General features: G+C 42.5%; 1 protein-coding gene across 1 annotated transcript; it reads left to right on the top strand.

Moving 5' to 3' along the window:
* The first annotated feature begins 4,243 nt into the window (after positions 1-4,243).
* COA7 (cytochrome c oxidase assembly factor 7) lies at positions 4,244-15,933 on the top strand. Its single transcript, XM_019625927.1, has 3 exons — positions 4,244-4,417; positions 9,149-9,289; positions 14,683-15,933. The coding sequence occupies exons 1-3, from the start codon at positions 4,312-4,314 to the stop codon at positions 15,129-15,131; spliced, it is 696 nt and encodes a 231-aa protein (XP_019481472.1). The 5' UTR covers positions 4,244-4,311; the 3' UTR covers positions 15,132-15,933.

Here is a 15,933-nt window from a genome sequence, read left to right as displayed (position 1 = left end):
ATTAGCATTCCCTTTGTGTTCCAACACATCCTGTGCCTTCACACTTCCTCCACATAGCCCCAAGACACTGTTACTGTGTCCCCCCTCAGGGGAGATAACTATTATCATTCCAATAGGTCCCAGTCACCTGAGACACTCCCCGAGAGAGCTTTACAGATCATTCCATCCTGCCTCAGTTTTCCGAGAGACTCTCTCAACTAATGGGTCAGAGGCTAATGTAGGGGGGTGGTAACGGAATTGGCTATAATGCAACAGACAACAAGTGTTGTTGAGGCTATGGAAAAATTAGAATCCTTGCACACTGCTGATGGGAATGCAAAATGGTGCACTATGGAAAACAGTATAGAGATTCCTCAAAAAATTAAAAATAGAATCACCGTATGATCCAGCAGCCCTACTTCTGGGTATTTACCCAAAAGAATTGAAATCAGCATCTTGAAGAGATATTAGCACCCCCATGTTCACTGAAGCACTATTCACAGTAAACAAAATGTGGAAACAACCTACGTGCCCATTGACAGGTGAATAAACAAAATGTGGTATACACATACCATAGAATACTATTCAGCCCTAAAAAAAGAAGAAAATTCTGCAGTATGCTGCAACATGGATGAACCTTGAGGACATTAGCTAAGTGAAATGAGCCAGTCATAGAAAGACAAATGCTGCTTAATTCCACTTATATGAGGTATCTAAAATATCAATAGTCAAATTAGAAAATAAATAAATAAATAAAATAGATTCGTAAACTCAAAGAGTGGAATTATGGTTGCCAGGGACTGGGGGATGGGTATATGGGGAGTTACTAATGACAGGCATAAGTTTCTGTTAAGCAAGATGAATAAACTCTAGAAATCAACTGCACAACACTACATTATACCTACAGTCAACAATAATATATTGTACACTTAACAATTTGTTAACAGGGTAGATATCATGTTAAGTGTTCTTACCAAAATAAAATAAAATTCAAACAAACAAAAATACAAAGTGGCTGCAGCATTTTATATTCCAACCAGAAATGTATAAGGGTTCCAGCTTTTTTATATCCTCATCAACACTTGGTATTGTTGATTACAGCCATTCTAGTAGTTGTGTAGCGGTATCTCATTGTGGAATTTTCTTTGCATTTCTCCATGCTGGGTGTCTTTTTATGTGCTTATATTTTGACCATTTTTTAAAACATTGTCTTCTTATTGTTGAGTTGTAGGAATTCTCTATATGTTCTGTATACAAGTCCATTATGGGGCAGTTGGTTTGCAAATATTTTCTCTCGCCCCCCAAAAATATATAAACACATTTTAAATGTTAATAATATTACCAAACTGCTCTCCAAAGAGGAAGCATCAGTCTATATTCCCACCAACTGTGTATGGGAATGCTGGTTTCTCAGCATCCTCACAAACATAGGATGCCAAATCTTTGTTAATCTAAGAGATGAAAAATGATATCACACTGTTTTAAATTTCCCTTCCTTTTATCATTAGGAGGAACATCTCAGCTTTTTCTAAAGAAAAGCTGTTCTTATTGAAACCTTGCATTTTTCATTTTTGCATCCCTTAAGCCCTAGTCATTATTTAGCACCCAGGGAATGTTTGTTGAATGAGTGAAAAGTAAGGCTGTGAAGAATAAGTGAGATAATGAATCTAAAGTACTAAAGATCATAATTAGTGATCAATTAATATTAGCTGAATCTAAGTCTGGAGTCAGGAGGTGAGTGCTATAATGCTCTTGAAGTTTTTCCTTCAGGATCTAGAATGGTTGTCCTCAACTCTAGGATTCCAAAAGGCCTGATTTCTCCAGGTCCCCTCACTGTGTGTTTAAGGGCAAATGACTTAACTTCTATGACCTTCAATTTCTCTGCAACACCATGAACAATGCCTACAAGCTGCATCATGCTTATTGAAAAGGGTTATTAGGTGAAAAACATGAGATTAATTTACAATAAGCATATATTCATGTACTACTTGAATAATTAAAACAAACAAGTTGAAAAAGTAAATGCAAACATTTGTAAGAATAGGGGAACTAAACCTACAAAGATAAGGACAGGACTAAAAAAAGAAGCTGGCTGCCTTTTTAATGACCTTAAATTTCCTTTTAAAATACGTGACTTCATAACTTGGCCCAAACTCACTTTCATCTTTTCCCCAACTGTCTATCGCCCTCTACTGCTCAGATGTTCTCATCTCCATACAGTTCAACTCAGCAATATAATTAAAGGAAAAAAGTATTATTTGTGGCCTGTCCCTAGCCTTAATTATCTATACCACTCTCACCAAGCCGTGCTCTATTCTTGGCCCTGTGACCAGCACAAGGGACATAGAGCTCACAGTCTGGTGTGAGACACAGATTTTATGCCATTATGGGCATGACAAGAAACATATTTGGAACAGGAATGACTCTGAGCCAGGCATTCTGCTAAGTAAATTGCATACATGAACTTTTAGTTCTAATGACAGCCATACAGGAGATCTGCATTTACAGAAAAGAAATCAGGCTTACAAATGTGATTGGTTCAAGATCATAATTTAGTAAACATGGGGCATATATTCTGATGAAGATCTGTCTGCTTTCCAAAGCCAATGCTTTCCTACTACATTATACCAGAATAAACCAAGTGGTGTGGGGTACTGAAGTGGGAGCATCTAAATCTGCTTTCGGGGTGTGTGATTATTGCACCTGAGAAGACTTTACAGAAGAGAGGATCTCTGATTTGGGCAAAGAAGGGTGGTCCAGGTACCAAGAGCAGTAGTAAAAAGGGACACAAACCTGGAACCTATTCAGAGAACAGAAGGTTGGGTGGGGTTTGGGGGAACAGAGGCAGGAGATAAGGCTAGAATCATTGTACAGGGCCTTAGGAAGGTCAGGCTAAGGAAAATGGGTTCAAAATCAATGGTCATGTCTCCTCTACCTAGGGTACGTGTAGTAGGGATCTCCCAAGGTGATCAGGGGTATGAGAAACCACAGGTAAATGTGGCATATCATCTGGAGTTTCAATTTTACTCAAAGGCTTGGAGAAAAGGCAATCCTGTGTTTTCCTATGAAAGATGTATTATGAAATATACTGTAAAACCATATGAATTTTAAAAATAAAACTGGGATTTCAAAGACATTTCCCAGTTGCAGTAGGTTGCTCCCCAATGAGGAAGTATTTGGAGGTAGTCTACTTAGAGTCAACTAATATTAATTGATCACTGATACCATTAGGAGTAGGTTAATTGTGGAGTCATTGCTATAGGTGCTGGGAAACCATGGATTGAACTCCACTGAGGGCTCTAAACTAGGGCTGACTGGAACTCAAAGTTGAGTAGGAACTGGAGACTTTGGAGAGCTTTCAGTCTAGGCTTTACGGAGCTGATGATTCTGAGGAGAACAAATAAAAAGAAACAGGTAAAGTTCCTTTCCTCTCTCCCATCTCCTTGACATATTCCTCTTGTACCTCATTCATTCTTTTATTAAAAAAGTATTTACTGCACAACTCTCTCACTTCCTGTGTGACCTTGGTCAAGCTATTACAATGACAATATAATACCTACCCCACAGTATCACAATGAGTGTCATAGTGAGAATTATATGAGAATTTATATAATGCTCTTAGAATAGAATCTGGAACAAAGTTCAGACTTTTTAAACATTGTTATAACAGCATTATTACTACAACCTCTACAGTTTCTGTGTTTCAGCCCATTCCTTAGGTCATACATATTGGGGGCAGGGGATGGGTTTGGGAAGAATATAGAGATGAACCAGACTTCTCATTGCATTTGTACAGACTTAGAGGAGTATTGGTTTGTCTAACTACATCTGGCATACTGCAGGTGCTCAAAAGGCTTGCTGAATGAATACATAAATGTCTTCCTACTAACCTGCAAGCTCTTTAAAGGCAGGGATCATACTTCCTAGCTGTTGAATTACTAGAGCCAAGCACTTGGTGAGGCACACAATAAGCGATTAGGGATTACAGAACTAACGAATGGACAGATGAAGGGATAAAAGACAGCAGACAGAAAATCATTTAATGCACAAAGCTGGCACAGATAAAGTGCTGCAGAAAGACCGCCATCAGTTTTAGGAATGGGCTGACCAGAAGAAGACATTTGACCGCCAAAGACTAACAGCGTGAGAATTGAAGGGAAACCCAGGTTCGCGGCGCGTGGCCTTGCTTGGAAAAGGAAGCGGGTGAACGCAGACCTCGGCGGCACGCCCCGCCCAGGCCCCGCCCCTCATGGCTCACGTGACCGTGAACCCTGAGTGCTGCGCGGCCTGGGTAGGAACGACTGGGTAATCTCTCCTGCGGGAGCAAGAGCCATGGCGGGCGTGGTGGACTTCCAAGACGAGGAGCAGGTGAAGTCGTTTCTGGAGAACATGGAAGTGGAGTGCAACTATCAGTGCTACCGCGAGAAGGACCCGGACGGTGAGCGCGGCCGGGGGACCCTTGGGGGTTCATGAAGGAGGCGTGGGGGTCGACGGAGCACGTGAGCGACCTCTGAGGAAATCTGGAAGGGGTCACGGGCCGGGGACACGTCGGGACAGGGTCAGTGGGACACTGACGACCTTGTGTGTGGTGGAGATGGGCAGGTTGGGATCCATGAGGATTTGTCAGGTTCGCCAAGGGGGAATGCTCCGCCAGACTGAGCCTGGAGGCCGGTCGGGGAAGGAAAAGTGCTTGGGCACTTGGGGTAGAGGGACTGGGGATGCATCAGTGAACAGATAAAATTCCCTGTCCTCATGGAGCTTACATTTTAGTGGGGGGAATTGGACAATAAACATAAGGAAATAGTGTTAGAAAGTAATTGCAATGGGAGAAAGAACTGACTGAGCAGTGTCAGGAGTTCAAAACGGCAATTTTAAATTGAGTGGTCAGGGGTAATCATTAAGAAAGTGGCATTTGAACAAAGCCTCGAAGAAGGTAAGGGAGATCTATTCCAGGCAGATACCTCAGTTAGTGGAAAGGCATGAATGTGCCCTGTGTGTTCTGGGAAGAGTGAGTTGAGTGTGTGGGTGGATGGTGGTTTTTCAAAAGGGGCCACCCAGAGCAGCCAGTACCTTTGGGTGGTTTTCCTCTTCCAACTTTACTTTTATAAAGAAAAGAAAAAAAAAATGGCACTCTGCGGGAGACCAGCTCCCGCAGGTCCAGGCATTTCCTCAGGTGGAGGCGGAGTCGGCCAGGAAAGAACGCCCGGATACACAGAAGCGCTTTTCAAGAATTAATGTCTCACTTTATTTTTACAGCCTGTCCTTTTTATACTGGGCAGGTAACTATTTACATCATTGAGCTGTTTTTCCCCAAGTTGTTTTTCCAAGTTTAAATTTTACCCATTAAGAAATTGTTTTCTACATAGTTTCAATGTTCCTTCCTTCCCAGGGTCTATTTTCCTTAGAAGTTTGTTTTTCTCCGAATTTTACTTCCTCACGATGTTTCTATTACAGGGTACAGCGGATCTGTTCTTTACTAATAACTAACTTATCCTAACTATGTTTCAATTTCTTCCGATAATGGCCAGAGCTGAGTTCCTGCCTTGGCACTTAAAGNGGCCAGAGCTGAGTTCCTGCCTTGGCACTTAAAGGATGTTTACTACTTAGCAACTGTTTCAAACACTACTGGCTAAACAGGATCTTAAGAATTATAAGGTGCATAACTTGTCTATCACTAAGAATCTATCGCTAAGAAACTAACAGTAAAACAGAATTATCATAATATGCCCAAAACTCACTTATTTAGTTAAAGTAAATAAAACAATCAATACAAGAAGGGGTGTCAGATCTTTATCCTACTGGGGGCATCCAAAGGGGAATTTAAATTTTCCGAAACATAAAGCAGTATCTGTTTCTTAGCCAGAGCTTCAGGATTTGTCACAATAGCAGTGTGATAGGCCATCTCAGACACTGGCTCCCAACAGCACTCACCCTACCTTCTAATAGCTTTCAGTCTAGTTTCCAGAACATGGTATAGCTATTTCTTTTTTTTTTTTCTTTTTTTTTCTTTTTATTTTCATCAAAGCAATATGTCTACGTGGCTTCAAAAATTAAAATGTGAATAGTTCCACATCCTGTAAACCTGCCTTTCCAACAGTGTTTAAAACCTTCACAATCACAGCACCTCTCGGGGATATCTGAGGTGGGTCCTGCCATCACCTGGACCTTTGTACACCTGTGGTTTGAAACTGAGTCAGTATGAAAGGAGGCAAGGTGAGAGGCCTGCAATTTGCCAGTCTAGGTTGTGGTGAGGAGGCTGGACCTGCTGCTAATAGCTAGGGTAGTGTGCATCCCGGTGGCTGCCAGGTCAGGGTAAGAGGTCATTGCTTCCTCAGTGCAGTCAAGTTCTGGGAATCACTGTGAAACACAGCCTCAAGTATCCCTCTTCAGACCTCCTCCTGATTCTCAGAGCTACAGTTATTCCTTAACAAACTCCTGTCTTAAGAATAAAAGCTAGGGCCGGGCGAGTGGCTCAGTTGGTTAAGAGCTTGTTCAAGAGTGCAAGCGCTGAGCAACAGGGTCGCTGGTTTGATTCCCACATGGGCCAGTGACGCTGCGTCCCAAGCTGAGCTGCCACAGGTGGCAGGATGGCTCAGCTGGTGAGGGTATAGCTATTTCTTGATGCTAACCAACTACACATTTGCTCTGCAGTACCATGGCTTAAAAAGAACCCAGGGTTGTTTGATGCTGGTCTATGTCCGAAGTTTAGAGAGAATTCACAGGAATTGGAGCCACTGAGGAGCAGGATGGTTGGGAAAGATTTCTGGTCAAGAGGAACAGGCAAATGTTGATTAAATGGAGGAGAGGTTGGGAGAAGAAAATGCTGTCTTTTGGAAGACTGAAGTCAGGATATAGTCAGAAATAAGATTGAAGAGGGAGCCTCCTGGGCCACAGTACGTCAGGCCTTGAATGCCATGATAAGGAATTTAGACTATTCTGTAGGCAACGGAGAGCCATACATGTTTCTGAGGAAAGAGTTCTTGGTAGTGTATTCTGGAGAATATACCGAGCAATGGCATGGAGAAGGGTGGGCATATAAGAAGGACTGGCTGGGGCCGGCCGAGGGGCTCAGTTGATTAAGAGCTCGCTCAAGAGTGTGAGCTCTGAGCAACAGGGTCGCCGGTCAATTCCCAGCTCGAGCTGAGCTGCTGCTGAGATGCCAACAGGTGGCATGATGGCTCAGATTAAAAAAAAAAAAGAGGGACTGGCTGTGGCATTTTAGAAGAAGAGCCTGTGAGGAGGCCATAGTTACTATAGCTACCGGTATAGTAGTTTCCTTCAAAGTTATCATAATCTGGATTATTGAAATAGCCTTCTAACGTGTCTCCCTGTTTGCATCCTCACTCCCTTAAAATCTGTTCTCTTGTTTCTTTTTTAGATTTTTAAATAGCAAAAATAACACCTTTTGTCACGTCCAGCGTGGCAAGGGCATACAGGTTTCTCTTAAGGGGCGACGTAGATTGAATAAGAGCAAGAGACAAAAGTAAGATTAAGAGCGAGACCAAGGGACTCAGCCAGAGAAGACTGAGTGAGCCCAGAATCGGGTCAGCGCATAGCTTTTATTGAGAAATTTGAAAAGAAGTGAAACTGTTTTACTGCTGTCAATCAATTTGTAACCCGTGACTTGTGTGTGCCTTAAGACCTTTTCTATTAGCATTCCCTTTGTGTTCCAACACATCCTGTGCCTTCACACTTCCTCCACATAGCCCCAAGACACTTTGTTACTGTGTCCTCCCAGGGGAGATAACTATTATCATTCCAATAGGTCCCAGTCACCTGCTGAGACACTCCCCGAAAGAGCTTTACAGATAATCATTCCATCCGGCCTCAGTTTTCCGAGAGGTCAGAGGCTAATGTAGGGGGGTGGTAACGGAATTGGCTATAATGCAACAACCTTTGCTCTTATCAGTGCTGGAGTCTTCCCCTCTCACACTTCCTCTCTATTCACCCAGGCATATACAAGCACATAATACTAGAGTAACCTTTTAAAATGCAAATTTAATCATATTAGTTCCCTTCTTAAAACCCTCCATTGATTTCCCATTGACTTGGAGTCAAATCTGAACTCCTTCCTATGTTCTACAAGGCCCTGCGATCTGGTCCCTCCCTTCCTCTCCTCACTTTCTGCTCCTTTCCTCCTTGATCCAGCCACACACCTTATTGGTGCCAAGGTTATTTATTCTCTCTTTTAGGTCTTTTTATTTACTGTTCCTTATGCCTGGGACTTTCTGCACCCTTCCCATTTCATTGTCTGTAAATACCTTGTTTATTTTCATTATTCACATCTCAAGTCAGATATCACAGTCCTTAGTGAGGCCTTCCGGGATTGTCCAATCTATGTGAACCATCCCCCCGACATGCACAACAAACTATTTTATCATTCTGTTTTATTTCAGTCATAACATTTATTACTGTTTGAATACATCTTGTTCACCTATTTACTTATTTGTGTTCCCTCCTCTAGAATGTAATTTTTGGGAGGGCAAGTGACTATATTCCTAGTATCTGGAACAGCGTTTGGTGCATAGATGAACATAGATGTTCAAACATTTGTTGAATGAAATGAATGAGAGATGGGTGTTATTGGGCATGAAGAAGAAGGGACAGAAGGGAGAGATGTTAAGGAAAGGCTCATTGGGACTAGAGACTGCCAGGGAGATAACGTATATTTCCAACTCCTTTGGTAGCTGCTGTTTCTACTCTGCCTTCAGGCTTCTCATTCCCAACCTGGCTGAGGAATAAGTCATTGAAGCACCCCAGTCTTTGCTGCTGCAAAGACTAGTCCATGGGCCCTTTTGGTTTTCTGTGTTTTGCTGCTGAACTTCCTGAGAAGTTCCAAAGGTAGCAGAATTTCAATTCTGGAAGTTCCTGAGTTTTGGGGCCTTGCTGACAGGGAGCAGAAGGGCTGTTGAGTGGAGGAGTCAGTGAAAGGGCCAAAGTCTCCCCAGTCTGTATATCGCTCAGTCCCTGCCTAACGGCAGACAATGCCCTTTGTAAGAATGGCTGAACACCACCTGCATTCTTTGTTGTATGGTTACCTTGTCATACCTCAGGAGGACAGAGGCTAGTCCTAAATAGAAGACACAGTATTGCCTGCCACACCTGAATCCTCCCCACCCCTGAGCAGCAGCCCCAGACATGAAGAACGGTTCTTGCCCTCTTCTCACAGGTTGTTATCGGCTGGTGGACTATTTGGAAGGGATCCAGAAGAATTTTGATGAGGCTGCCAAGGTGCTGAAGTTCAATTGTGAAGAGAACAAACACAGTGATAGCTGCTACAAACTGGGGGCCTATTATGTGACCGGAAAAGGTAAGGAAGGGCCTGTTTTCTTTGGTCTTTGTCATTGATAGTAGTGCTGGCATCACAACCTGAGCCTTTTACTGAGCCCTCTTTGCAGAAGAGTCCTCATAGGCATTGGGGAAGCACACTGTAGGAAGACTTGGAGACAAGTTCAGCAGAGTGACAAAGGAAACAGCACAGACTTTCAAGTTAGGCAGACCTTAGGGAATGCTATTTGTAAGTAGTAGAACCTTGAGCCAGTCATTTTAACTCTTATGTCACAGCTATCACCTGTAAAATGGCGAAGAAAATAGTACTTGCTTCATAGGGTTGTTGTGAGAATAAAATAGGATAATATAGGTAAAGGCATTAGCATGTGCATGGCCCAGAGGAAGGATCGATAATGATTAAGTCCCTTCCATCTTTTTTTAAAGAAATAACAGAAAAATTTCCAAATTTGATTAAAAATAGCAGTCTACAGATCCATGAAGCTCACTGAATCCAAGCAGGATAACCAATGAAAACCACACCTGGATATTTATTTACCAATTTGCTGAAAACCATAAAAACAATCAGAGAAAAATGACATTGAGGGGAACAATGGTGAGAAAACCACGACTGACTTCTCATCAGAAACTATGTAAGCCAGAAAATAAAGGAACATCTTTTAGGGGTGACCGATCAGCTCGGTTAGAGAGCATCATGCTGATAACACCAAGGTTGCCGGTTCAATCCCTGCATGGGCTACTGTTAGCTGTGCCCTCCTTAAAAGAGTCAACTAATACCATTGTAGCATGAAAGCAATGTGTAACCAATGACTATGGCTGTTCCCCAATAAAAATTTTTTTAAAATTTTATTTATTTTTAAAGATTTTTATTGGGGAATTGGGGGAGGGAATAGCGTTGGGGAATCGAGGAAGGGGAACAGACAAGTTGCTGTCCTTTTGTTCTTCAGTCTAGTTGTGGAGGATGTCACTTCATTGGCCGTGTTGGTATTATCATTGCACTCTTCCTGGGTGAGGCAGTTGCTCGCCATCCATTGGATGGCCTCACACAGCAGCTCACAGCAGCTCACAAAAGCTCACGCCAGCTGCCGGCCAGACCCACCGCAGCCTCCACCGTCGCCATCGACTCACGGCAGCCCAGCTCCCCGTTGAGCTGTTGTTCACCATCTTAGCTGTAGAGGGCAGCCTTAATGTGGGATCCGAACTGGGGCCCTGCTGCTCAGAGCTGGCATCCCAAGCCAACTCTTAACCAACGTGCCACTCAGCCAGCCCAAAAGAACATCTTTTAAATGCTGGAAGAAAGAAGTAAAATTTGAATTCTACTTTAGCAAAAATATCTTTAAAAATGAAGATGAAATTCTATATATTTTTTTTTTTTTTTTTAGTTGGAGAATTGGGGAAGGGGAACAGTATTGAGGAATTGGGGGAGTGGGACAGCAAGTTGTTGTCCTTCAATCTTAGTTGTGGAGGGCGCAGCTAGCTCAGCTTCAAATCCACCAGCTGCCCATCGGCAGCTTGCAGCTGCTCAGCTCAAGGTGCCATGTTCAATCTTAGTTGTGGTGGGCATAGCCCACCATCTCATGGGGGAGTCGAACTAGTAACTTTGTTGATAGGAGCACGTGCTCTCACCAACTGAGCCATCCTGCCACCTGTTGGCAGCTCAGTGGCAGCTCAGCTCAGGTGCAGCTCACTGGCCCATGTGGGACTAGAACCAGCGACCCTGTTGCTCAGAACTCGCGCTCTTAACCAACTGAGCCACTCAACTGGCCCTATATAAATTCATTGTTAGCGAAACAAAACCTTAGAAAATGAGTCACTAACAGACCTATACTACAAGAAATAAAATTGTTTACATTGATGGAAAATGATAGCAGATGGAAACTAGGATCCATACAAAAGAATAAAGCATGGCTGGCTGAGTGGCTCAGTTGGTTAAGATCTCGCTCAAGAGTGCGAGCTCTGAGCAACAGGGTTGCCGCTTTCGATTCACGGCCCAAGCTGAGCTGCCACTGAGCTGCCAATAGGTGGCAGGATGGCTCAGCTAAAAAAAAAAAAAAGAAAGAAACACATTAGAATATGTGTGTAAAAATAAGACATTTCCCTCATTTTTTAATATATGAAAGTCTGTTTAAAGCAAAAATAATAGCAATGTATTGTGAGGCTTATATATAGAGAAGTAAAACAAAAAAGTAATATACATAGAAGTAAAATGTGACAGCAATAGTACAAAGGATGGGAATGTGATAAATGAAAATATACTGTTGTAAGGATCTTAACATGTGAAGTATAATATTAATTCATGGTAGATTGTGATAAGTTAAGGATATATATTATAATCACTAGATAAACCACTGGAAAAATAAATATAACTAAAAAGCCAATGATGAGAATGAAATGGACTTAGAAATATGCAATTCAAAACACAAGAAGAGAAAAAGGAGCAAAGAACATTGGGTCAAGTGGGAAACAAGATTGTAGACTTAAACCCAGATGTTTCAATAATTGCATTAAATGTAAGTAAACAGGTAAAAGGCAGAGAATGTCAGGCTGGATATAAAAGCAAGACCTAGCAATATACTATTTAAATGTAAAGGTGAGAGGAATACATTCTCAAAATTGAAAGAACTCAGGGACATAGAATTTCTACTATGAGCTTTTCTAGAAAAACTGATCTGACAACCAATGAAGTGAATCAAAAGAAATAATTCAGGAATGGAGATGCTCTTATGGAAAGACCAGTGATGAGCAGAATCCATTTAGAATGAATACGGGACTAATTAGGTTTACCGAATAGAATGTAAATAATATAAACCTTTATGACATAAAAACACTGTACATTTACTGAGCACTTATCTTCCAGGCTCTTTGTAAGCACACATTTAAGCTTCTAACATATGAAGTAGATCCTATTATCCTTATTTTATGCATGAGGAAGACTGAGGCTTGTAAATGTAAAATAAAATGCTAATAGGGTCACACAGCTGACAAGTAATGGAGCTGGAACCGGAGCCTAAGTTTTCTGGCTACAGAGCCTGGGCTTCATTAACCACTGTGCTGTTTCCCTAAGTTGCAGTAACATAACCTTCCAAAAGTACAAGGTGGGAGAGGAGAGATGGGAGGAAGTGTGAGATGCCAGTATCCTTACATTTTCTAGTTGTCAGTGAATACTGTCTGAAATTTAGTTAGGAAATAAAAACAATGGCTCTGACCTTTTAATATTTTTAATAATTTCTTTGTAACTCTAGGGGCCCATTTAGGAAATTTCTCTAGTGAAGAAATATTCATTTAAAGTTCAGCTGTTTATCCAGTTTCATTTCAGTGTGGTTTTCTTTCCGTAAATTCAAGTAAAATCAAAGTTAGTTTTTAAATTTACAAATAACATATGTAATCCAGTTTTTCAAAGTACTTCTATTTTGTTGTCTATTCAGCCAGCCAGTATTTAATCTGAACACATCCTACAAAGGTGACTGGAATGGTGTTCTCTTAATGATCAGGAGGGTTATTTCTAGGTGGTATATTTGGAATGATTTCTTTAAAAAATAGTGTTGGGCCTGCCGAGTGGCGCGTTGGTTGAGTTGGCTTGGGATGCCAGCTCTGAGCAGCAGGGCCCTGATTCGGATCCCACATGAGGGCCAGTGACGCTGCGCTCTCTACAGCTAAGATGGTGCACAACAGCTCAACTTGGAGCTGGACTGCTGTGAGTCACCGGTGATGGAGTAGTCTGCAGCCCCTGCTGCAGTTGGCAACTGGCGTGAGCTACCGTGAGCCGCCATGAGCTGGGCCGTCCAATAGCCGGTGACCGATCTGCCTCAGCTAGGAAGAGCGCAATGATAACACCAACATGGGCCAATGAAGCGACGTCCTCCACTACTAGACTGAAGAACAAAAGGACAGCAACTTTTCTGTTCCTCTTCCCCAATTCCCCAATGCTGTTCCCTTCCCCCAACTCCCCAATAAAATATTTAAATAAATTAATTAATAAATAAAAAATAGTATTAAGGCCCGGCCAGATTGCTCAGTTGGTTAGAGCAGAAGCTCTGAGCAACAGGGTTGCTGGTTTGATTTCTATATGGGCCAGTGAGCTGTGCCCAAGCTGAGCTACCAACGGGCGGCCGAATGGCTCAGCTGGTGAGAGCACGTGCTCCTAACAACAAGGTTGCCGGTTCTACTCCCGCATGAGCTTGCATCCTCCACAATTTAAGATTAAGAGACAACAACTTGACTTGGAACTGATGGGTCCTGGAAAAACACAATGTTCTCCTTCCCCAATTCCCCAACACTGTTCTCTTCCCCAATTCACCAATAAAATCTTCAAGAAAAAGTAGTATTAAGAGGTAGTTAGAATGTTTATATTTTTTGAAAATGAGTGATGGTACATGGGGATTTGAAATCTTCCATTAAAAAAAAAGTGAGCCCTGCAACCATCTCTGCTTAAAATGACCTAGTAGCAGTTTCCCATTTATTGCTTCAAGGTTAACTACAGGATCCTTAATAAGATCCACCAAACCCTGTATCATCTGACCCCTGCCTGCCTCTCCAGCCTCCCTTCCCCAGTGATTTCTAGGTTCTACCCATGTGGGCTCCTTTTCTCTTTGGATCTTATTCCTGTTTCCTGGAACAGCTTTACTTGGAAAAGCCCATATTTTCTTTCCCTTTTTTCCATTATTTCACAGCTCAAATGTCACAGCTGCTTTGAGGAAGCGTTCCTTGAACTCACCTCCTCGTCTAGGACGCCCCGTAGTCTATGATACATTCTCATAGCACCCTGTACTTTTCCTCCATACATTTGTCACACATTTAATTAAGTAGTTTAATGTTTCTCTCATTTGACCATAAGATCCACAGGCAGGGACAGTGTCTGTTCCCCAGAACCTAGCACAGTAGTTGGCAAATAATATACATTCAGTATATATTAAAATCTAGAAACTTTTAACAAAGTTCTTAGAAGATGCCATGTTCTCACTGTAACCCCATAAGGTAGCTATTGTTATCATTTCCACTTTTTGCTTCCTTTACCTGTTTGGGCTGCCTTATAACATTTCATTTGAACAAAAGATTCCATGGTTAAAAAAGCTGGAAGGTCATAGTTTTCATTTATAAAATTTTTGAAGGATATTATTCACATAATGGTGATCATGTAAAAAATATTTGTGGCTCTCGAATTTTTAAATTGTTGTGAGGGACAGGATTGGCTCTTCCAGGGTCGGCAAACTTTTGAGACGGAACGTACCCAAAGAACTGCGTGTGACTCGCAAGCCGCAGTTTGCCGACCGCTGCACTATACTAAGTCATCTTTTCATGCTGCCTTAGCTCAAGGTATATGAACTTTATTCAGGATTGTTCCCTAACTTTGGCCTGAGACATTCAGGTTCTGCTCTGGCCTGGGTTTACTTTTTTCTTCCTTTTCCTTCCTCTCAGGCGGACTGACCCGGGACCTGAAAGCTGCCTCCAGCTGCTTCCTGATGGCGTGTGAGAAGCCTGGAAAGAAGTCTGTGGAGGCATGTCACAATGTTGGTCTCCTGGCACATGATGGACAGGTCAACGATGATGGCCAGCCTGATCTAGGGAAGGCCAGAGACTATTACACAAGGGCCTGCGATGGCAGCTATGCTTCTAGCTGCTTCAACCTCAGTGCCATGTTTCTGCAGGGTGCCCCTGGCTTTCCCAAGGACATGGGCCTGGCATGCAAATACTCGATGAAAGCCTGTGACCTGGGCCATGTCTGGGCCTGTGCCAACGCTAGCCGCATGTACAAGATGGGGGAGGGTGTAGATAAGGATGAAGCCAAGGCTGAGGTACTAAAAAATCGGGCCCTGCAGCTGCATAAAGAACAACAGAAAAACGTCCAGCCTCTAATGTTTGGGTAGTGTGGCCAACCGTCCTGTGCAACAACTTGAGGCTGGCACCTCCTATTCCTGATGCAGCCCTTGGAGGCCAACCTGCTGGAACTGGAAGACTTGGGACTTAATGTCAGTAGCTCTGGTTACTAGACCCATTGCCCCAGAGGGTCACCTACTGGATGTAGCCTGAAATGTTTGTTTATTCCTTTAACTAGTATGTTCTGTGAAGACACAGTAATGGGGTCTTAGTTCTCAAACTCTTGTACCTCTGTGAAAAACAGTGACCTAGAGAGCCATAGAGATTTGGGGGACTGGGGAGGAGAGACAAAGAGCAGGAATTTGGAAAAATTAGCAGCCACAGAGCCTGAAGGAATCAGACACTAACATCATCATGATTATTTTAGCTGGGAGGGCTTGCAAATCAGAAAGTGTCTTGATTTACATAATAGAGGGCTTAAGGAGCTAAGAACAGCTAAATAGTCACGACTGCCACCCTCTGACTTATGTAATCATTGGTGTGGGCTCCCTTTTTGCCTTTAGAGTCACATTTTTCAATACATTTCATAGAGATTGGGAGGGGTAAAAGTCGTTACGCTTCAGAGTTGCTAAAGAGGGTGAAATATAAGCCCTCCGTTAGTGGAGACATTCAGAGTTAAAATTAGCATCCCCAGACCACTCACCTGGTACTGCTCATCACGCAGAGAGGAAGCAGATTATTCCAAGGCAACTTCAGGTAGAGATTTATAAGCAGTGTGTTTTGTGACACATTTTGTCCCTCAGAACTGAACCTTTTTAACTGTCTGTGTGAATAAACTATTTTGATTGATTA

Source organism: Hipposideros armiger, unplaced genomic scaffold (genome assembly GCF_001890085.2).
Source record: "Hipposideros armiger isolate ML-2016 unplaced genomic scaffold, ASM189008v1 scaffold_646, whole genome shotgun sequence".
Taxonomy (NCBI): Eukaryota; Metazoa; Chordata; class Mammalia; order Chiroptera; family Hipposideridae; genus Hipposideros; species Hipposideros armiger.
This window is presented reverse-complemented; position numbering and strand designations above follow the sequence as displayed.

What these genes read in the sequence shown, in the direction of transcription:
- COA7 (XM_019625927.1), top strand. Translation starts at nt 4,312, where the DNA reads ATGGCGGGCGTGGTGGACTTCCAAGACGAGGAGCAGGTGAAGTCGTTT. An exon ending in CCGCGAGAAGGACCCGGACG is followed by an intron (nt 4,418 to 9,148) that starts GTGAGCGCGGCC and finishes CTCTTCTCACAG; the next exon opens with GTTGTTATCGGCTGGTGGAC. An exon ending in CTATTATGTGACCGGAAAAG is followed by an intron (nt 9,290 to 14,682) that starts GTAAGGAAGGGC and finishes CCTTCCTCTCAG; the next exon opens with GCGGACTGACCCGGGACCTG.